This window comes from Euwallacea similis, chromosome 9, assembly GCF_039881205.1.
Source record: "Euwallacea similis isolate ESF13 chromosome 9, ESF131.1, whole genome shotgun sequence".
Taxonomy (NCBI): Eukaryota; Metazoa; Arthropoda; class Insecta; order Coleoptera; family Curculionidae; genus Euwallacea; species Euwallacea similis.
The window spans coordinates 3,751,999-3,775,253 of NC_089617.1; the positions used below are offsets into that span (position 1 = coordinate 3,751,999).

The 23,255-nt window shown below is 35.6% G+C and overlaps 3 protein-coding genes across 5 annotated transcripts; 1 reads left to right on the top strand and 2 right to left on the bottom strand.

Annotated features, from left to right (window-relative positions):
- Positions 1-428: 428 nt before the first annotated feature.
- LOC136410812 (probable 2-oxoglutarate dehydrogenase E1 component DHKTD1 homolog, mitochondrial) lies at positions 429-8,480 on the bottom strand. 2 transcript variants are annotated; one of them, XM_066393153.1, is made up of 16 exons: positions 8,227-8,474; positions 6,792-6,912; positions 6,561-6,735; positions 6,128-6,509; positions 5,895-6,073; positions 5,616-5,837; positions 5,387-5,544; positions 4,237-4,372; positions 3,413-3,544; positions 3,242-3,362; positions 2,890-3,186; positions 2,629-2,831; positions 2,022-2,142; positions 1,761-1,949; positions 819-904; positions 429-580 (listed from the first exon to the last, which is right to left on the bottom strand). In XM_066393153.1, the coding sequence occupies exons 1-16, from the start codon at positions 8,351-8,353 to the stop codon at positions 476-478; spliced, it is 2,754 nt and encodes a 917-aa protein (XP_066249250.1). In that variant the 5' UTR covers positions 8,354-8,474; the 3' UTR covers positions 429-475. The 2 variants fall into 2 exon arrangements, with proteins under 2 accessions (XP_066249250.1, XP_066249251.1); XM_066393154.1 differs by lacking the exons at positions 429-580; positions 819-904; positions 1,761-1,949; positions 2,022-2,142 and adding an exon at positions 2,284-2,506 and having other exon boundaries at positions 8,227-8,480.
- Positions 8,481-8,770: 290 nt separating this feature from the next.
- Positions 8,771-10,563, bottom strand: Acyp2 (Acylphosphatase 2). Of its 2 annotated transcripts, none has more exons than XM_066393496.1 (4): positions 10,213-10,563; positions 10,103-10,155; positions 9,378-9,487; positions 8,771-8,891 (listed from the first exon to the last, which is right to left on the bottom strand). In XM_066393496.1, exons 1-4 carry the CDS (start codon positions 10,268-10,270, stop codon positions 8,777-8,779), a joined length of 336 nt encoding a protein of 111 aa, XP_066249593.1. In that variant the 5' UTR covers positions 10,271-10,563; the 3' UTR covers positions 8,771-8,776. The 2 variants fall into 2 exon arrangements, with proteins under 2 accessions (XP_066249593.1, XP_066249595.1); XM_066393498.1 differs by having other exon boundaries at positions 10,139-10,155; positions 10,213-10,553.
- A 202-nt stretch (positions 10,564-10,765) lies between these two features.
- LOC136411087 (cell growth regulator with RING finger domain protein 1-like) lies at positions 10,766-22,260 on the top strand. The gene is made up of 7 exons (XM_066393495.1): positions 10,766-11,096; positions 14,166-14,320; positions 19,598-19,769; positions 19,907-20,054; positions 20,725-20,832; positions 20,944-21,146; positions 21,210-22,260. The coding sequence occupies exons 1-7, from the start codon at positions 10,993-10,995 to the stop codon at positions 21,430-21,432; spliced, it is 1,113 nt and encodes a 370-aa protein (XP_066249592.1). The 5' UTR covers positions 10,766-10,992; the 3' UTR covers positions 21,433-22,260.
- The last annotated feature ends 995 nt before the right edge of the window (positions 22,261-23,255 follow it).

A 23,255-nucleotide genomic window follows, 5' to 3' on the forward strand; every position in this document is an offset into this window, starting at 1 on the left:
TTCTTAAACCTTTTAGAATTTATATGAATTTTTGGTGAATTCATTGAAAATTGCAATGCTTAGGAATGTTCACCTTCTTTTCGCTACAAAATGACAAATATTCGAATAGCTACAACTTGTCAAATGTAGAAAGAAACCCGGCTTATGGCATTTTGATGCACCTACTCAATGAGCCGTAGATTAGTCCAATCTTTGCGGCTTTGCGAGGGATCATTGTTCAGACAATCAAGATTTTTTCAATGAAACAGATTCGGTTGCACCGATCAATCAAGTGACTGGAGTAGAGTCTTGATTCGCAGCCCGTTCGCATCATATTTGGTCGAATATTCTTCCAAATATGTTCTTTCTCTAGCCTTCGCGCCGACCGATAAAAATCCCGAGTCGCTTATTACATTTGGCAAGCTGTAATAATGAGTTTGTACGTATGAGTAACGTGAAAAATATATTCCTTTATGTACAAAAAATAGCAGATTTATTACATGACAAAAGGCCTAGTGAGTATTTCAATTTCTTGCTGTTTATGCAGAAATGCAACTGCGACTGCTGGAGAGGCCTGAGTGGGTCGACCGCAGTATTTAAGCTAAAAATATCGGAAAAAATTCTTTAATAGCGAGTACGTTTAATGGTTTGACATTTGACACATGACGTTTCAGCGTCAAATTCAGCATTCAAAGTCAAATATCAAACAAATCTTATTATGAAATGAAAAATTGGCTGAAAACTATATAGAAAGCATGTTTATTCTATTCAGAAATGGAGTTAGGAGAATAGTATGTGCTCAAAGTAAAAATATTCATTAGCCAAAGAAAATTACTTACTGGTCTTCCAAGGAGATTCTCAAACCGCCTCTTCATGAATGTCCACGCCCCCATGTTTTGTGGTTCCTCTTGGCACCAAATGTAGCCTAAGAAATGAAGTTTTGTGTCCAATAAAATGGCTCATAAACTTCCGCAATATATTATTTATGGCCACCCAAAAGAGTCAAAATGGCTGTCATGTTTATTGTGTCGTATTTCGCGTCATTGCTTCGCGGTTTCCTAATTAATATAATATGTCCACCGTTAATTTATTCAAAATTGTAGCCATATTGTTGATAGCTTTAAACGTATAGTGCAATATGGCCGCCATGTTTGCCATTTATTTTATGCTACTGGCAATGTATATGTGGTCGTTAAAATTATCAATCGTTTTCAGCGGCCTGCAGCATCGTGGTTACCAAGGTCAGTTGTTTTATGTATGGCCCTTGTGTTTTTCTTCTTCCCCTTGACTGTCAATTATTGTAATGTGCGAGCCATCATAGACAGCGGTGAATTATCAAAATCATAGTCATAAAGTATCTGTAATTGTCGATTATTTTGTTTATTATGTTTGTCAATTAATTTACCTGTCCTTGACTGTCACTGTATAATGTCCGTCATCTGTGTCTTCGACAACATTTTGGCAAAATAGCCGCCATAATTCTCAATTGTTTTACGTCTTAGAGCATGGCGATATGGTCGCCATAGCACTCTATTTTTTGCGCATCTTTTGTTTTCATTGTTTTAAGAGTAATATATTACTCGCTTTACGGTCCCTGACAGGTGAAGTATCATAAAAAAATTTAAATTTGACCGTCGCCAAGTTGTTTAATCTGTCACAGAATGATTAAAATATGTCTGACATGGTAGTCAAATTTTTTACGTAATTTCTGAGGCAGTTAAACCACTAGCAAAATCTACTAGCAAAACCACTAGCAAAACAACTGGCAACACCAAACTTACTTTGTGCATTTGGGTATTTTTTAATTTCCAGCAAAAGTTCGGCAGTAGGAAACGGGCAGTAACATTCAACTCTCACAATTGCAGTGGAATTGTCTCGAGCATTTTCCCTTGCTTTGACCAAGGAATAGTAATGTTTTCCCGATGTTAAAATGACCCTTCTTACTGCAGGAGGATTAATTGTTATGTCACCTAGGGTAGGAAAATAAACAAAAAGTAGTTTACCTCTTAATTACTTTTTTCCCTTAACGCTCTTCTACTTACCTAAGACAGGTTTAAAACAAGTGCCCTTCACCATGTCAGCAAAGTTTGAGACGCACTCGGGCGCCCTTAAAAGAATTTTTGGGGTAAACACTATCAGGGGTTTTCTGAAGTTTCTCAACATCTGAAAATAGTTATTTTCTTAACAGGTGTGGAAACTTGTATAGCTTGATCGAACTATGCTTGTATCGTTTGGACAATGGCGTGCAGGAAAGGCACTTTCCGCATGAATTGGGAGCGGTATATTTTCCATTACCGTGAATAAATAGAATAGTTATTTACCTAACCAGTGCGGAAAGTGAGGCTTTACCGCACGCGAATTGCAGAGTCGGATGGGGCGAGGTGGAGTTCGGTCAGTAGTCGAGGACGTTGCGCTTCCAAAAATCTAAGGAGAATATGGGCCGAAAGCTTAAAAGTCTTATTAACGCTGACTCAACATACAATTTTGGAAAAAAACCATAGTAGAGATTTTTACCCAAGAGACCAATCTGAAATGCAGAGTTTTGTGGAAAAATAAAGCAGAAAGTTGTCAAAGAAAAAGTTGACCCGAAATCCCATCCAAAAAAAATCTTAAATTTTGCAAAATTTAGAGTTTATTCGATTTCCTCACCTGTCTCCTCAGAAGATGAAAATATTGAGCTGGAGTACTCGGATAGCAAATATCCATGTTAACATTATCCCCATCAACCTTGTCCTCTTTAGAGTCGCTAAGTTGCAGGAATCTTTCTATCCTGGCAGAACTATGCTCTGGACCAGCTCCATCGTATCCATGAGGAAGCAGGACTACTAACCCACTCTGATATATCCATTTAGCTGAAATATACCGCACAATTTGCAAAAATAAATAGGGAAGATAGGTTACTAAACTCACCCTCTCCAGAGCTAATAAAAGTGTCAAAAATGATCTGAGCCCCGTTGAAGAAATCTCCAAATTGGGCCTCCCAAATGATCAAATTATGTGGATTTTCCAGACTCATTCCGTACTCAAAACCCAAGACAGCCTCCTCGGAAAGAATGCTATTAGCCAGCTCTAAGAAAGCTTTTTGGTGGGTTTGCATGTGGTTCAGTGGGATGAAAATATTGGAGGTTGTTTGATCCACAAACATGGCGTGTCTTTGAGAGAAGGTGCCCCTGCCTATGTCTTGGCCACTTATTCTTACATTGAGGCCTTAAAGAAGGTCAAAAGTAGAAAAATTTCAAGAAAAATTCTCATTTATTGCTGCCTTGAAATATTAAAGATCCCAAAGCTAGAGCCTCAGCTGTGGACCAATCGAGACGAGCTCCTTCTCCAATTCTGGATAGTCGGTTTGTAACATGTCCCCTTAACACTGTCGGATGAATATTCTAGAACATGTAAATCGTGGAACAGTAAAAAATATTTCAAAAATACCCACGAAGTTTTGTGGATATTTCACAGAATTCCTCCCGACGAAAGTTAATAACTCCACATCTACTCCAGAGTCCCAAACAGTAACTGCATGGTTAGGTTGCGAAAATCCCGTCCAATGGCCATGGAAATAAACGTCCTGAAGATGCAAATGATCAGTTTTTCACTGTTTTCGGTTGAATGTTAAAAAATCCTGCATTAAAGCAAATTATTACAACTTTCGCAGATTTTTTCAGCTTAATTTATTTATGTGAAAGCCAATGCATAATGATAATTAAAAGTAGACCAAAATTTGTTTTCGAATTTCGGTAGAAAGGTGATATCAAAATCAAGGTCGTCCCAATTGTATTTTGAAGAAAAGACTAAAAATTAAGAGAGATATAATTCCTCTCCCGGGAAAAAATTAAAACAAGTCTGAGTGTCAAGGTACGCCACTGTTTATGACAGGCTGTGAAAGCTCATTGTATTGTCTACAAAATGTGTGAATTTTAAGGCATTATTGCAAAATTCAGTGTCGTACCAAAAAATAACGAAAAGAAAACAAGAAATAAAGAAAAATGCTGGTTGAGTATAAAAATTCGTAATAGCTCCGAGGGTCGGAGTTATGTCGTTCTATTTTAGAAATTATGAAATCTGTAAATTTTTTGTCGATATTGCCCGACACAAAGCCGTACCGAATGATTTTTAAAAGACCAAGAAATTAGGAAAATATTTGAGATATTAGTAAAAAAAACTCTCTGAGAGTCGATGTACACCATTACCGTTCAGGGAATAGTCATAAAGTTTTCTAAAAAAATGTGCCAAGTTGTGAGGGTAGTAATATTCGCTTACCCTAGGTATCCAGTGTTCAGAATTCTTCAATTCCTCATTAAGAAAATCCACTTGTTCTTTGCAAATATTTAGGCATTCCTGTTCGCTCATCGTTTTTTCGTTAATTAGTTTTTCTGCATACATGTCTGGTACAGACCTGTAATAAATTTTTAGTATTAAACCAACTCGAAACTTAAAAGAACCAAAAGCGATATGATTATATTCGTTATGACCAAATGTGCTTGACGAGCTATTGTCTTTTGAAAAGCTCAAGAAAATTGTCTTCTTCATCTTTATCTTCTTTGAAAAAATTTTTATTTTAAAGGAAAATAATTTATTTTTTCGTTTTTTTCTCTCATTTCCACACGTGTTTCTTTATTAATGAGAATCGGTTAATAAGAAAATCGGGAAGCCTGCTACAAACCGAACCAAATTTTGAGTATTTCGACCTGCGTAGAATAATTTGTTTCCTCCATTCCTTCATCAACTATTTCTTCAATTCCGAACATCCCAGTCGTCTGCTTCAAATTTAGCTTCAAAATCATCTGTAACTTCACTTTCTTCTCTACTGCATTCTCGTATTTTAGTTTTACCTTCGTCTCTGTTCGTCATACTTCACGTTCGTTGTCCTTCTATTCAAGATTCACTTTTTTCTTTGCCTCATTCTCCTATTTCCGATGGTGGAAATTGATGAAAATTATATTTAGTACCGTTTCAGTAGTCTGCATATTTAATTCTGGATGATCTATTTCTTGCCATTCTTAGTCACTTTATTTCTCTTTTCCTGATGTTGAAGCTTGTAGAATCTCAATATTTTCTTCGCATCATTTTCAAGAACGTTATAAATTTATTCTCCTTCTTCTCCACTTCATAATCCTGTGTTCTTGAAAATGGACGTTGAGGAAAATAATGCCAAGTTTCGTCTGAGATGTCCGCTACTACTTGTATCAAATATAAATATTATGAAATAATATGAATATAATCTTCTCTATTCTTTTATAAATGAATAGAAAGGAAGAACATCTCTTTCTGTTCCAGCTCATGCGTTTGACTCGTCTCTTGCAATTTCTTCTTCGAAAGTTGAAGATTTTCCTCTCAGTTTGCAGCTCCCATTTGAAACGCATTAACATACTTGTAAGAAATCTATAACACTAAAATACCAAATCTTTACCTCCTAGAATTGATCACTGAATAAATTTTCGGATTAGTGAAAGTGGGATCATCCATTTCATTATGACCTCGCCGTCTGAAGCAATTCAAGTTAATCACCACGTCTCTCCTGAACAATCTCTGATAGGCAAACGCCAATCTAGTCGCTTTCAAAACTTCCTAAAAACTTGAAAAGTACTTTAAAAACCCTAAAAACGTCCATTTACATTCTTTGAAAGATCATTTATTACCTCTGGATGATCGCCATTAACGTGCACAACTGGGGCTGCTATCATTTTAGCCAAATCACTACAATATCTAGAAGACCTCCCTCGATCCCCAGGAGTTGTAAAACCTAGCTGATTGTTTACGATTAAATGCAAAGTGCCTCCCACTTCAAAATGGGGAACCGTGCTCATTGCCAGAGTCTCTTGATTTACCCCTTGACCTACAAAAGCTGCATCCCCATGAACCTAAAGATAAACCCTCTCAAAGACCCCCACAATCAGACTTATTGGCAATATTAAGACCTGAATATTCATCACTTTTTCTCCCCAATTAAGATTCCCATAAGCCCCATCTTTGCACATCAATTGCTTGGCTCTGGTTTTTCCCATGGAGACTGGATTGACTGCTTCCAGATGGGAGGGATTGCGTAATACTGAGACGTGCAGTGATTTATTATAAATGGAAATGTCTGTAGATGATACTGGAATAATGCAATTATGATTATCTATTGTTAAGATTTATTTGAAACGTTTACCTATGTGGCTCAGAACATCCCCAGTGCATCGATACCCGTCAGGAAAATCTTTGTTCCCTCTAAGTTTATGGAATATCTCTGCTGGGTGGTAGTTTAGAACCCCCGTAAGTAAATTGAGACGGCCCCTATGGGGCATTGCAACCACTAACTGCTCCAGGGGTTCTTTGGCAGCTAACTGCAGCACCTCGTCGAAGAAGACCATCATGGTTTCGGCACCCTCTCCTCCATATCTTTTGACGCTTGAAAACTTCTTTGCTAAGAACTCGTCGAAAGCTTGAGATTCCACTAAGAGCCAGACTATGCGCCGTTTAGTCTCGTTGCTGATTTCTTCAGAGTGAAGTGTCTCCATTTTAAAAGTAAACCACTCTCTTTCTTCCTCGCTCTTAAAAATATTAACTTAAGTAATTAGTAATAGACAGATGGCAATAAAAACCTCTAGATAATCAAACTCAGCGCTTATGAAGTTGCAATAAGTGCCATTTAAAAAGTTTAAAATGTAGTTTAGTGATATTGCATTGTTTGGAAGTTGCAACAGGCCTTCTCCCATGACGAAGGTTTGGGTTAGGTCATTAAAGCCATATCTTGAAAGGTCCAGTTCGGACTGTTGCCTATAGAGTTACATTATGCTTCATAGGATAGAAAATTTGAAAATTTATCTTTTTACTTAGAGGGACTGGAAATAAAAGAGTTGGTGTTGGCATATTTGTGTCCATATTTCCGATAGGCAGTGATTAGTTGGTATAAGTTGCTGTTGTTGCTTCGGTTCTGCAGATGGTGAGCTGGAACTTGGGGAAGAAAAAAAATTGTATGTAATTTTTAAAAGAATGGATATCTAATTCTACAAGGAATTTATGAAGATGTTGTTAACGACATTCAATCTTTCTGCAGGGAGTGAGGATATTGAAACAAAACTGAATAATTTTATCTTAGGATTTTCATTCATCGTGTTTAGTCACACAGTTAACACACCTTCAAATTCAGAAGATCGTAATTTCTTGACACACATATTAAGATAGAGATTCACACTTGTCAATTTTTGCCTGTAGAACTTGCAATAAAATAAAATCTTTTAGTAATTTTTGCTAGTTTTAATAAGTGTTATTTTGAACTTGTTTTTTCAGCAACGAGATGTAGAAATAGGTAGGTGTGAAAAGATTAAATCACACATCCTGTGTTAATCAAATGAAGGTGATAACAGCTAGGAAAAGATAATAAGATACATGCATATAAGAACTTCTAACAGTTTGCATATAAGGTGTGTTCATCATTAAGTCCAGAAGATCGCAGTTTCTACAGGTACAAATATTTCTGTCGTCAGCTTTGCTTTAAAGTTTTGCAACAAAATAAAATCTTTTGGTATTTCTGATAATTCTGGAGAGGACAAAAAATATTATTTCATAGTAATTAAGCTTTGGCTAAATTTCTAAAAGAATTGAATTTTTTTTAAGGGTTTCGACAATTTTCACATTGAGTATTGGATCATAGCATGTATATTTGAGAATATTAGCCCGAATATATATGTTTTGTTAAAGTATGAATCATATTTAGTGAAGAAAAGGCAATAGTTAGAATATATTCATATAACAACTTGTAATGTACCAATCAAGAATTTACATTCACCTTCCTGTCAGGAACATGTTTAGTTCCTTTTTCTAACTTTGGTACTTATTAATGGGCTTTAAGTGTTTCCATTAATTTTTATCACAGTTTCTTATACTGTGTCAGCTACGTTGTTAATAGAAATTCTTATATTAATACGAACATTCACAGAAAAGAGGAGAAATCTACAAAACTTGGAATTATTCAATAATATATTGTGGTGCTATTAAATAGATTTTTAAAATATTGTGGCTATAATATTTTTATCATCAGTTTTCCCCAAAAAAATAGAATGTACAAAAATATCAGAAGAAACATACGGAACAGATAACTGAGAAAAAGTATACCATAAATCATCTTATCCTTAAAAGAAAATTGAAATAATCTTATTTCGAAAGTTAAAATGATGCATACTTACTTGGAAACTCATAACAATACTTAAAACCCAACAACCACCAATTTGTGCCTAATTATCAATATTTACTGCTCAGTAAACTTACCTTTAAACTGTGATCTAGTTACTTTCCTATATCCAAATACGCTATCACTTTGATAATTTCGCTCCATCTTCAAACAAAGCCGTAATTTTAAAACATAGTTTAAATTTAATTTGTTAAAATGCAACATTTTAAAACAGGAATATAATGAAATTTTCCCAATAACTTAAAGAAACTACCTTCACCTCTGTGATGACCCTGGAACTGAATGCATTAAATGATTTCAATATACTTAACTGATTGCTGTACATGAACTGATGATATTTCTTTATCAAACGGTAAACAACTGTGATAAAGGAAAAGGAAAAAAATAATAATTTAGGAAATGAGTACAGTGTTTTTGTCTATAAATGTTAATAGATCGTCTTGAAAAAGCGAACTTCTCAGTACTAGTTGTAAAATTAAAGGGAAGAAGGGAAAGTTTTAGTTATGTGTTGGATATTTGTTTAACACATAAATTTCTCAAATAACTACTATTTGATAATGTCATAATACTATATTAGCTTTCAGTTCTCATGTTATATAAATAATATAAAACAACTTAGACTAAAAGCTAATGTTTAATACTAAAAGAATCAAATGAATACTCAGAAATGTCATGTTCATTAGAAAAAATCGCAGTATCGATCCTTGACTGAGGACTTCCAGTTTTCTGCAGCCATTTCTTCCTGTAAAAATCATAGTACATGAAAACACTACTTATACAGAAATAAGAAAAAAGAGACATATTTGGAAATGTATATATATGCTAATTAAAAATACGAAAGGTAATAAATAGTAACGTAGGGGACCAAATCTTGCTATTAGAGTCTTAGGGTTCATTTTGCTCCATGGATTGATTCCCCAGCAGCAAAACGGCTCATCTTCTTTGTGAAGTATAATATGCTATACTATTAAAAAGTTGGAATTTTCTTCCAGAGGAGAAAGGTGGCTCTGAAAACCTTGTGCCTTAGGTGCATTCATCTAAGGCACACTTTTGATTTCTCTACCATACCGCAGTATTTGCAGAGCGAGGTATCCCCTATTTCCAGGAGATGCAGATGTTTGTTTAGTCTACAATTACCTATGAGAGCTATCACTAGGTGCATTAGAAATTCCTCCTTGGTACTTACTTAATACCCCACTGATATTTTCCAACTGAGAATTCTACTTACATTTCTTCCAATTTTGATGGAACTCCTTCCAAAACTCCTTTTACTGTATCATTAGGTGTGTTCAGGCACCATCCTTTCAGTCCTAGCTTTTTTGCTTCTTTCTCTGTATACTAAAACAAAAGAGAATTTAAGTTTACTACTAAAATAAAATGAGAAACAACTAAAAAATTATCATTTATCAATCAATACTTTATTTAATCCTGCACTGAAATCTCAACTGAAATTAACCTCTTACAAGATGTCTTCCTAAATCTGTTTACCTATGCCAACTGAAAAGGAGGTTGATTTTAAAAAACCAATTAGTGAGTCTTACAGCTTCCAGATAATTCAGTTTGTGAAAATACATTAGAATGCATCAGAAACTAAGCTTTTTTTTAACACATCTATGCACAGTCATTCATGAATATGATGCTAGGATAGTTCACCTGATACTGGTGAATGTTTTTTACTAAATTAATATTATTAAACTATTTTTAAGAAAACTTAATAAAAGTCTTTGTCTTTATATAACACAACATCATTGCTACATTAGATGAATGAGAGATTCCTTTGACAAGAGACTCTGCATTAAATACTTGCCTGGCACATAGGTCTTCAAAGATCAACTGTGCACATAAGTGCCAACATCTTTTTGAGAAGCAAAATTTAACACAGATTTATGTTAATTTTAACCATATTTATACTTTTTGATAGTGTTGTTCATTTATACCATTATTTCTTCATACTATACAAGAACAATATTCACATATTGGAAACCTTACCTTCCTGAAGAAAACTCCTGAAACCAAAATTTATTTAACTTTTTAGATTATAAAAAAGACCAAAAGGACCTCACCTTGCACCCGACCAAACACTTCAAAATCTACCGCCCGTAGTCGCTCGTTCGAGCTCATTTTCCAGGGTTCAAGGTACAGGAAAACTAGAGAAAACGTAAGTAACAGAAAACCTGATAAATAGGGATTTGCTGTTACGATTTTTCCTGGGAAACTCAGCTTGGAAAAGTATTTTCGAACTAATTTGTTAATTATTACCTAAAAATTTTATTTGGGTTATTGTAGGCAACTGTCAGCTGGTTGCCATGACGACCATTGATAAACAGCGATCATCAGCATGAAGTTTAGCAAGCAGATTCTGAGTTATGAGTTTCTGTTCTTTTTTGATGCATAGTATTAGAGACAAAGACTATATAGTTAGATCAATTACTTCCTACATTAGAATATCTTTTGTCCGAATTATTAATCTATTTGTGGCGACATAAGGTAAAGAAAGACAGAAATAGGATTCTTATTATTTTTATGTATTCCTGGTTGCCGCTGCTTTACTGTCTCGATGACAATCAGCTGATTTTTTTGGCAGGATTGCATTGTGATTCACTGATCCGTCATGCACTCCCAGTCTTTTCTTGCGAGTTTTGCAGTCTTGTGTCGCCTCCCATCACTCGATTTCGAATGTCCTTGCAGTGTTTACGCTTTGGAGATTTAGATCGTTCAGACAACAGAAAGAAATTAACGCATTTACACGTTAATCAGCTCGATTTCGGTGCCGCAACGTGTGTCATTTAACAGTACTTGTGCGATATGTGAGCAGTTCAATTGAGCGAGCAATTGAGGCTACAATGTTCAACAAAACTTTATCGGACTTATGGCAATCGGATTCCAGTGTCTGGTTTATATGTTTGTTTTTTGTGTGTGCGGTTCTGTTGCTGCTCTTTGCTGCCAGGTTAGTTCGAGTTGCCTCCACCCACACACTTAGAAATCCATTGATTATGAAATCTCCTCAAGCCTCAAACCCACACATTCCTTATCCGTGGAAACTGCAGCTAATGTTCTTCAAAATAAGGGTGAAGGCAAGGGAGAAACCAATGACACTTGTCCTGCTCTTATATCAGCTTTGTAATTACTTATCCAGCTACTTACGTTCTCCATTCTTTCCCTAAGGATTGGGATACTCAGTTACTATGGTTTGTCATATTCGCTTTTCATTGCATAAGGACTTGAGAGGGACCTCTCAGAGGCCACTTTATTCATGCCAAGAGAGATCTTGGCCTGAGCAAAGGCATATAATAGGTATTAGATAAAATTTTAGTTAGACTTCATCATCTTTAGTGACTTTTTATTGTAAATATGTTTTATATGCTTGAGGTGGATTTGATCATTTTTTCTTTTATTTTGTTTGGGAATAAGGCCTTGCAGACAAGTAAAGACTGTTGGAGTGTCAACAGTTAGTAAAGGGTGAGTGTTATTCTCAGTTAGTTTAAACTGAGAATAGTGTGCAGCACTTTTCTGACCCCTAAGTGTATGTGAGACCTTACTCTCTAACAGAACAAAAGAAAAAAATACTGATTTTTATGTGTGCATATATTGAGTAGTTTCATTTGACTTTCAGAAATATGAGAACAGTCCCTTTTAATCCAATAAACTGCCTACCTTACTACACACACTAAAACATCTCTGAGTGGTTGCATGAGTATTTATCAATTATCAAGAATTGTATACTTTGAAACCGGGTTACCTTAATTAACAACTGTTGTAGAAACACTATATTTAAAGGTTCTTCAGTGCAGCAAAATGCAATTCCTGATCCAATTATAAAACAGGTTAAGATATTGTTAGTATAAATAATTATGTAAATTATCTAGCTATGCAAGATCATTATTGAATATACAGGGCGTTTTCAAAGCAGGTGAGCCTTGGGAGAGGTACGTGCGGAGAACGCAAGAATATTCTGGGGGATGATATGTATGACAGCAATAAAGGCTGCAGTTGAGGTGCTGTGGACAGTAGGTTTACTTTTCTTGTCTACATAACAATGAATATAGGTCCTCTGTTAAGTCTCATTACATAATGTTCACCCTGTACCTACTATAAATTTGATTGTTCTTTTTTTGTAAGGAGCAAGAAATGCTGTTGAAGGCCTGGGAAATAACATCCGTATACTCATACGAGGTGGGTTACAAGGTGGTCTACTTTTCTCTGGACTTCTTTTGTTATGATATAGTTTTATTGACTTGGTCTCTGGTTTATCTATGTTCTACTATATTGGAAATATAGGTAGTTATTGAAGGGTATCCTATCGTTGCAATAATGCAGACAAAATAGGTCACAATACCTTTGCAATATTTGGCACTACTGCACAGTACAATTGCAATATTTGGCACTACTGCACAGTACAATTGCAATAGCTAGAAATATTTCCTCAGTGTATGATAAGACTAAAAAGTATTATGGAAGTCCCTCATAATTAAGGGTGTTATGTTCCTTTAAACATATGTCCAGAATCGCTTTCTGAAATACAGGGTATTAAAAACAATCTAGATGTTTTCAAAAGAGTTCTTTAGTTAGACTTAAGTGTTCCTTCCAACTGCCACGAGTTATCTTAGAGACGTCGAATTGGAGCTTGGGAATTGTTTAGATTCTCGGTTTTTATGGAAACCAGCTTGGTGTTAAAGTTAACAGTATATTAATAATTTGATCCTCAAGCAAAGATTTGTCAAGTGACTTAGATGAAGTATTAAATTCACATGAATTGTGACGAAATGGAAGTTCTTCCATTAACTTTTAGAAAAATTACATAGATACTGTAACAGCCCCAAAATAAAACGTTCAGCTAACCTCCAGCGTGCCAGATTTATAGATTGGGAAACACATGTTGACATTCTCAGATTACTACTAAAAGCTGTTCCTTTATGATTTTCAAAGAAGTTATTCAACTTAGCTCATGTGTTTATCCAATATGAGACACAGGGACATAGATGTTTTAAATTTTGTGAATTTACGCGCCCAAAAGTTACAATTTTTCAAAAGATAGGTGATGAATCATCTGCGTAAACTGGAAGCCTGTTGCTGTGTTATTACATTTTTTGCAACAGTTTGATGTTTCAAATACTAATGGTGAAATTTGTGACATTTTACCCCAGTTTTAACAATTTTCTAAGTATCTCTTGTGCCTTCAGAAGTCTCATTGATATGATTTCAATCTTTCTTACTCATATCACTACCTACCTTCAAAAAGTACATTTAGGGGTAGAAGAGGCACATTTGCGTCAAAAACGTGGACTGAACTATATAGGTACCTTATTAAAAAATGCCATTTTCAATGTGCGATTTCACCGGAAATTCTGACCGAGTTGATAAGCAGAAAAACAACTAACCATGATTTTTCCTTTTTATTTTGTAAGCAACAAATTATACTCGAAATTCCACTTTTTGTGTACAATCGAGTGTGCAATACCATGCCTTTAAAAATATCATAAACTTCTACTAAAATAGCACTGAAATTACTATGTTGCTCTATGAAAACCTAATAAAAATACCCCCATAAAGAAACGCAGTAGGTCATATTTAAATACCGTGGTATTTGGGGACGATATTGATTTTGAGTTTTAGATGAGAATTTACGTAACTCATATGATGTAGTCACATGGACGCAAGTCCGGAAGTCGTGTGGTCCATTACGCCTTGTCTATTTAATTAAGCAAAAACAATTATGTGTGATATATTATTGTACCTATTACAAAAACACCTTCCATAATGTAAAGTGACATCTAATTTTCTTTTTGTCCAGGTTTTCTAAATGATATCAAATTGTGTCTGACCAGTAAGTAATTTGAAGGTACTTCTCGAATCCCTTTCACATGCAAGTCTGAAACGACCCAACCTTTACAGCTCCTTTTCGGGGCGAATTTGGATACAATTCAAATTCCTTCGTAAATTATTTGTGTTTCCGTTTTATTTTCTTTAAGGTTGTTAAGGCTGAAAACAATTCCATACAGCTTTCGAGTTTTTGCAGGAACATGGTGGTCCTTCGAGTCCATGGAGAAGAGTTCGTCTTCCCCACCTCACTGCATCACCCGATGCAAGCCAGGATCCCTCAAATGAACATGATGAAGGTGCACATCCCGTTCACCTTTAAGCTGCTTGAAACCTCCAGATCTTCTTATTCAGGTTTGTCCACTATAACTCTTCATTGCTCAAAATTAACATTTGCACTAGAAAAAGTGTCACAATCGCAACATTTCACGGTCTTCAGTTCTTTGACATCGTCTATGTATGCTTAATTGCGTAAAGTAGGTAGGTATGATGCTTCAAGAAGTTATATAACGGTGGTCCGCACACTTTGGAAGTCGGTCAAGGCTGTTGATCTCGAAGAATGGACACTTTCCAATATAAAATTTGCATTGCAACAAGCTTGTTGGCAAACACTCGCTACTATTGTACCATTTTTATATGAAGTTCTAAAATCGGTTTGATTTCTGAGGAGAAGGAATACCCATATGTGGTCGCACTTCTGATTTACATACACTGATGAAGCGAGCACCCGAATTCGGCATCGTTAAGGGAACTAATTAAATCAAAATGCATGTCAATTAACTAATAGGTACTAACTAGAACTGACGAGAAATTAATGAACTATTTAACTACGTGACTGAGCTTCCAAAGTAACATCTACTGGGAAGTGCAGTGAGGAATCGAAATTCGCACTTGATTGTAAATTGCAAGATATCTATGCTGATTGGTGCTGTTGATTGGGTGTCAGGCCCGCTAATGGGGTAATTAGAGCATGTATTTGAAATGGAAAATTTACAGGAAAAATTATAAAACAGGACAGTGTAAGAACATAAAAGTACTACTGTTGCCTTGGCTAACGCCAATGGCATTATAAAAAAATGGACAAGATGTTGTGAAATGTTTTTGCAATTTGTTCAGTAATTGTGGTATTCATTACCTTAAAAGTTTCGTAGTAGTTTCCACGAATGTCCTTTCAATGAGGCGCAAAGTTTTCCAAAAAATAATTAATTTTCTCCTCCGTCCTCCAAAGAATCGGTTATATTGCGTTTTTTTGAATATAACTTTTAAGCGGAAAATTATTTTCATAAATATGCAAATTAGAATATAATTTACAAATAGCATTGTGTTTTTTACTACAAATAGCTTCGCGTTCAGTTTTCTTTTCGATATGTAAATCCAGCAATAAATAGTTAACACTAACCACAACGTTTTTTAGAATCCTAAATGAGGTTTTTAATTAAACAAAAAACGGTGTTAAAAAAGTAATTTTAGAATAAATGAAGCAATTTATTCTAAAAATAAACAATGTGCATTCAGAGGAGTCGATGATGTTGTGATTTGTTTGTTAATATTTGAATTTTAGGTCTCTTAAGCGCTGAACTGTTTATTTCTTCTATTTTTTCTTCCTCCTTTCTCTTTCGCTCTTCCAACCTATAAAAATTAATAAATAGAAAAGAGGGACGCCTCTTTTGTAATTCGCTTGTACTTTATTTTGTGAAATGATTTTCTAAGTTATTAAATTTTTTTTTTGTGTTATTACATATGCCCTTTTTTTACTTACGTGGCCTGTGTTTAGCTACAATCCTATAATCTGAAAGGAATTAATGTTAGTTTTATTGTATTGTAAAGTAACAATTTTCGTAATCGAAATGTATGACTAAATGGGTCGCATTTCGCAACTGGTTGTGGAATGAAAGCAGGCCGCGATAGTTTCTGTAGTTTTACAGGCACAGGGATGAGTCTTTTTCTTTCGATATTTTATGCATGTTCTTTAAAAAATATGACAAGAACACGCCTTATGTGTAATTTTAACTTATTTCTTTCTCTTCGCGTTAATTTTTTAGGCTGTTTCTCGCATATCAAATTTGAGTTTTTTGGTAAGTGTCGCGTTGGCTTCTCTTGCAGCATATTTAATGGTAACTTGTATGACAGTGGAGTTATTCACTACTTATTTTGGTATATCGCGACAGATATATGTACATCTGGACTAAAGTGCATTTTTAATCCCGAGGCACTAAAGTTTTCTTCGGGATTAAAAGACTTACTTTAGGCGCTTGATATGTGATATCATTTTTTTTTTTGCCACAGCCACACAATTATGATATTTTGAGCAAAATGCTGCTGAAACGATATTATTTTGCATTCAGGTCGTTTTTGCGCATTGCTTTAGTGAGATGAAAGCAGCTTTTTTAATTTACAATTTATCTACCGTCGTAGAACTGTAAGTAGAATCCCATAAGAATAAGTACGTAATACAGCGGTAACTAAATTCTGTCAGCCTTAACAACTGGAAAATACACTTTTCTGCGTTCTAAACGAATACTAGAAACACTCAAAGTAAAACTTTATTCAAATTTCAAAGGGAGCGTTATTTGTCTATGTAGGTTTTCTTTGAGACGTAAAAAGTTCCCTTTAAGTTTGTTCTTTGGGGCTCGTTTTTCTCCAAACTTCCAATCAGCCCAAATTAAGTAAAGCCGCGTTGGTTTCTGCAGTACTTGCTATTTTCAGGACATGAGTAATTCTTCTTTAGTCCTGCAAATGCTACTTCTCGATTCCTCGACTAATTTTACGCTCGATGGATTGAATTCATTGAAATCGCTCAAAATACTTTTAAAATGAAATGTGACGTAAACTGCATGTTAAAAACACTGGTGCACCAAATAACGGGTGTATCAAAAATCCCTGGTCCCGTTATTTCAGTTCTTTCGATTTACCAGTTTCTTCTGAAGGACTGGTCCGATTTTGTTGCGTATTTCGGTGCTTGAAGTCTTTTCGGCCTCGATATACGGGATGAAATGGCGTATTTGATAGTTATCATTATTCAGAGTATAGAAGGTATAATAAAAGCATAATCAAAAGTAAAAAAGATTAGTCAATGTGACCATTTTGGATGAAAATGATTTATGAGCATCATTAAAAGCATCTCAATTGGGTTTTCCGGTCAATTTTTCTAGAGTTCGCACTTCCCTACAGGGATTTTATTGGTTTAAATAAGCATAATTCTCGAATTTGCCCTACAGAAGCGATGTTTAAATTTATGCAAAATTTTCTTAATGTTCCAACAAATTAATATCCCTAACCCTTTTTGCCTATTTTCTGTTCAATGCTGGCCAATTCAGAACTTTTTTCACTCTTATTTTTCTTGTCATTACTGATGCAGATGCTCTGCAATTTTTGTAAATTAAATTAACGCTTCGATTCACTAATTTTTCCAGCGATTTTATGAATGTTTAGTCACTCATTAATTCTACACGTGTAATTTCCACTCTGTTTTTTTTTTTTTTCAAAAAATTCTCTTATGAGCTTATATGTACAAACTCCCTAACAAAACTCCTTCGATCCGACTACAAAGCCGAACCGGCTTTTGTAGTCGTTATCAATGACTAGTACACAGTGGATACTCTGAACGCAGGTAATTTTCAAACGCCCGATTTTAGTAGTCCCTAGAATAAAAATAGGATGTGCTTCCAAGCGCCGAAAACATGGAACAACACGGATTAGTCTTTTCACAGAAATTGTAATCTAAAAATGCCAAAAAAAGTGGATACTCCACTCTTTCAGGGACGTTTTAATGCAAATTTGCTTCGTTTTTAGTTTAAATTTCGCAGTTTAATTCGTTTTTTAATCTTTTTAGTTTCTCTTATATATCTTTTTGTTTAAATTTTCTAAATTTTAGCCTTCAATTGAAGTTATAAGGACTCGCTTGCTTTCTTCTGGAACATTCTGGATCCCGACTAAAATAAGTAATAAATCTCCTGGTTTAAATACAGGCAAAAGTTAAAGTCTTCAAATTTAGCTATGCTTATGCGAGTATCTACACCATAAGTTGTAAGACCATAAGGTACTTTCACTAGCTAGCTAAGACTGCAATAAACCGAATTACATCGCTGGTGCGTTATATAACTTATTATTATATGGATGTAAATGGGTACCTACTCCACTGACCCAGATTTGTGTTCGTTTAAATCTAGTTAGTAACCGTCTAAAATGCCTAATTTTCATACTGTAGAGATAAAAATTTTGGTTTGAAGAGGAAGATTTCTCTTAAAAATTCGGAAAAATCGATGTCGAGATAATTTTAACAAGGCGATATTCCTTAAAATAACGAGGTTACCTTATAGGTACAGTTGTCAGTAACTTGATTAAGAGAACCCTAAGGACAATTGAAGTACAAGTAGAAAAATGTGACGTATTTTTATTTATATCGTCCGAATTCGCAACCTTTTGTGGAGAATCCCAGAAAAACCAGTATACATTGTGGAAGTTTTGGATGGAACAGTCCATATAATTTTGATATCGAACATTGCGGCCAAAATCCTCAGTCACGTCGATTTTTATTTTTTCTTGCGGTTTTTTTAAAGCAAATTCACGTATACAGGGTAGTCCAAAAATCAGGTACGACCGCCAAATTTGTTTTTCAAATGGAAACACCTATTTTTTTATTTCATCCGAGGATTTTGGCCGCATATCTTCGGCATCTTAGTTATATAGACTGTTTCATCTAAAACTTCCGCACTATATGTATATATGGCGCAATACCCTTAATATTCGCAATTTCTTTGAATTGCAAACTTTCGCTTAATATGACTCAACAGAGGAAATTTAGGTAAAATCTTAATATTTGGACACAAACCGTACTTATGTGGGTCAGTGATGTATTTATTTATCCGAAAATTCACTTCGATTTATAGTGCCACTTTATAGTACCACTGATCACCAAAAGTCGGCCAATGTTCTTTAGTGAACCCATGGTAGATAATAAGTTCCGTTACAAAAATGTGAAGATCAGCTATAGAAGCCGTTTTACAGTTACAAGTTCACGTTATCATCAGTCTGTTAATCGTCAAATGTTCTACTTTAGTTTTTGAGTGGCCCACAAAAAGACCTATAGGGTGACTCAGAATTTCGTAAAGTTTTGAGTAATGGAGAAAAAAAGCTACACGGTGACTCAGGCTGACATAAATTTTGAAATAACCCGCGAAAAGGGCCATAGGGTGACTAAGTATAAATTCCCGAGATGGGTAACCGCAACTGTGCCTATCAGTTTAACCGTTAAGGAGTTCCAATGTTAAAAGGCCAATAGTAGAGACATTGAAAAAGCACTTGAATGATCGAATACAAATGAAACAATTAGCTACTCCATCACGTAATGTTTGGATGAAGCTTCATGGTCAGAGCAGCATATATATAATGGTTTATTCTTAGGCAGAAGACCGTTTTATTAGCGCCTTGAAAACTCCATTATTCGTTGTTTTAATCTGAGCGATCAGAAGTGGTACCATTTAACTATGTGATCGAAAATAGTACCATCAGCCTTCTATAATCGTGTCACGTATAGCCTTTCATTGGTTATAAGGTCTCGGCTAATCAATTATTTTTACACCCATTTTAGACTTAAGTTCAAGACCTCAGCATTTGTTTTTTCATTCCTAGAACTGCAGTGCAGTATGTCCAGCCAAGTCCGGTATCAGGTCCACGCCTATTGGGGTGTCAACATTAAGGAATTGCATATTTTCTTATGGAGGCCGTGGGCCGATATAAAGAGCGCATGTGCAGCTGGCGATTTCCTTAAGGGGTACTATCAGTATTTGGGCATTCAGTTAGAGTAAGTTCGATACGAAGAGTATAAATTAATCATAGATTATCTTGATAAGTGTTTTTTTCGTGTGGCACCATCTAGGGGAGCCGTTTCAAACTAATTCTCTTTTACATTGTAAATTTGTTCTTTTGGGGGATATTTAGGAGAGCTCCACATCCTGACCAAGTCACCACACTAAACTACAATGCCCAAAAACCTTTGGATCTGGGTACTCCTCCACGACTTTGCTACCCTCTGGTGATCTTTCTTATTAGAAGTGACGTGGACGGTACTGTACATCCAGATGAGACTGTAAGTATGCTTAAGTTGTAGCAATTTAGGAAAGCTCACGATCAAGAGGGTACCCAAACATAAACGGGTGCAAGAATTTTTTTTTTAAGAAACTTGAAATTAATTTTATCGAAGGAGTAGTGAGAATTCGCTCACTTTGGCAACGTCACCCGCCGCATTGTTGCCATTTAAAAGTGATTTAATAAAAAATTTCTGCGATTAATTATATTTGCGTTCGAAAGTGCGGTTTTACTGTTCCCAATTATATTACATTTCATCACACGCATCAACTACATGCATCAAATCAATTCATTGAAGCTTCAAGTCAACGTCTTATCGCTAGTTAAAGGCGAGGTTGTTTTTTTTGTAACTTAGAAAAAATATTCACTCGCGTTCTTCGCTTTGTATTTTTTCCACGAAAAACCGCAATCATTTTTGGAAGCCTCAAGAAAAATCAGAGTAGTTTTTAGTTTAATTAGCCTAGCGGAGCAAATGTCAAAATTAGACAACTTTGAAGTTTGTTTTATGATGGTTGACAGCTGTTGAGTATCTAAGCCACCTTGTGTACGAATAAGTGAACGACGCATTGTTGCCATTGGAAGATAATTTGGATTGTATTGTATTTTTATTAGAGTTCTACAGATTTGTTCCCTTCATGTTTTATTCCTCTGGTATTTTGGTATTTTTCCAGGTAGCCTTGATAAACGTAGTTCACATTAAAGACACCGTTTGTACCCTCCCTACAAGCATTCTGGGACAGTACCTGAAGCAAGCCAATGGGCAGTTGTCTTGCCTCAAGGTTTGTACGATTAATTTAAAATATTTATTTTTACGGAAAAAATGATCTACTTTCAACTTTTTACCGTTACAAGTGTTCCTAAAAGATTGCCTTAAGCTTCTGCGTTTCTAGCAATTATATTTGGCGACCGGGAATACCGGAACCTATGAGACTCAAATCCCTTTAGCAGTGGCGGAACCTGTAGAGGGGGGTCCCAGCTCTGTAGGTTCTTTTTGCTCCAGCAACGAAGACTCGACGTTCTGGAACAGTTCTGGGGAACAGTTATGCGTGGTCTGCCAGACGTATCCCTTATCCAGAGCTCTGTTACCTTGCAGGTAAGTTTCCTGGACTCGCTTTCTGTTCCCGTGAAGATTCTGCAATGGTTTTCGGTCCAACAGGCACACTTGTATCTGCGCAAGTTGCTTCAATAAACTGGAACGGTGTCCTATGTGCCGCGGCCCCATCAAAAGCTACTTTTGCATCCGAGGGGAGGAGTACCTGGACACCAAAGAGAATGGTACCAGTCCAAAAAACGACCAGCGACCACCGGTCAGGCGCCGGTGGTTCAACGGCATTAACTGGGACGATCGATTGATCGATTTTCTGGGCTTCTCACGATGAAACAGTACATAGAGAGATGTGTTTATTTATTGACAACTTTGACGCGTATGGTAAACTGTTTCCGGATGAAGGAGCCTTCAGTTGCTTCGGCCTTATTGAATGGGTGTTTAACCCTTTTGCCTTTCTTCAAGATCTTGCAGTGATATCTTAACAGCAACATTGTCACAATAATTTGACACGTGACAGGCTTTGCAATATCTCATAAATTTTACCTTAATCTCAAAGCGTATTACTTTAATAACAATGCCCTTAGGATCTTCTCTTAAAGTGGGCGTTGGCTATAGTAATAATGTGCAAAACTGATCCTCAGTCGTCTTTATAGTAGTCAAATAGCGCCGTTGGCGCCCTAGTGTACTTGACATCCATATATTACAATAGCGAGGATGACACTAATGTAAACATCACCAATTTGCTTGTGATATTGTGATATTACTTTAATTTTATGTTCCTGGCGGGTGTCTATCAATTGCCCTTAAGACCCGTTTGCACTGTGACATTTAGCAATTGACACTAGTGGCCATCACTAGTACGTCACCTGAACCATACTTTGACAGTTGACATTACTGACAAATACTCCTAGTTGTGTTAAATTGAGTGAATGTCAAAATTTGACTTAACTTTCAGCGCAATATGGGCCTTTAAACGTGAAAATGACACCAATGCCTTGCGCAATAGATGCAGGAAAATTGGATTTGTCAGAAAGGTGGTTTGTTTGGGCATGTTTCGGAAAAGGTGTGTCTGGAGGTCATCTTTGTGTCAGGTCTTTGTATGTAGTGTAATATACGTATTATTTATTAGATTTGTAATAAAGTTAAGTTAGTTTATAAATGTGTTTCATTCCGATATATCGAGGAGTCTTTGTACCAAGTTGTACGTGGAGTTAGGACCACTTTGCAGGAGATGGTTATACTTCAGAAATATACAGTTGAAAACATATTTTCACTGAGCTCACTCAAGTCTTGTAAACTGTACTTTTGCAGACCCAAAATATTACAACTTTCTCGTGTAACAACACCCCTCCGCCCTTCCTGTGTACATAAAACGCACTTTTTCGTACTACGGTTTAAAAATCACAAGAAAGTCTGCTGAATTTGTTTTTAATTATTTGTAGCAATAAAATGGCACACAAAGAGCTGCTAAATTATTTTTTTACTTATTTTCCTTTAGCAATATATTTAAACGTCAACACCAACAAATAAAGTCAATATACAGAAGGGTTCTCAAACCGTTCTGGGATGGTTTTCTGCCCGGATTTAACAAATCCATTATTTGCACCGTTGGCGTAATTGAATATTTCATTATGACTTCGGAAAATAATATTTCTCGGTGCACGCGTGACAGTTTCCCGAGTGAGGCGAAGCCGAACACGGGAAGTCATGTAAGCACGGAAAATGCATTTCGGACTTGCAACGACCGATACTTTTCATTATTAGAGGCTAAAAGCGATAGGCAACGCCTTGAATTGAGTTTCTTGCTCCAGAAGTTGATTTTTAAAATTTGTAAACAACTTTGCTATAAAGTAGTAAGTTTCATTTGATTCATCTCCTTTTCGTTTTATCATACAAACATTTAATACCGCCTACTAATTTTCCTGGTTTATTTACCTTTCTCTCGAATATTGAAGCAACACTCCCACACTTTTATTATTAGACTGTAGTTTTTCATTGGAAATCCGGAAAACAGCATTTTTCCGTGCACTTACAGGGGAAGATGTATTTTCCTGCTCTCTTACGAGAAATGTATATCCGCACAGGCGCGCAACTCAAGTAAAAAATCAAAGCAAGTAAAATCATTGAGTTTATAAACGTTTCAAAACTGATAAT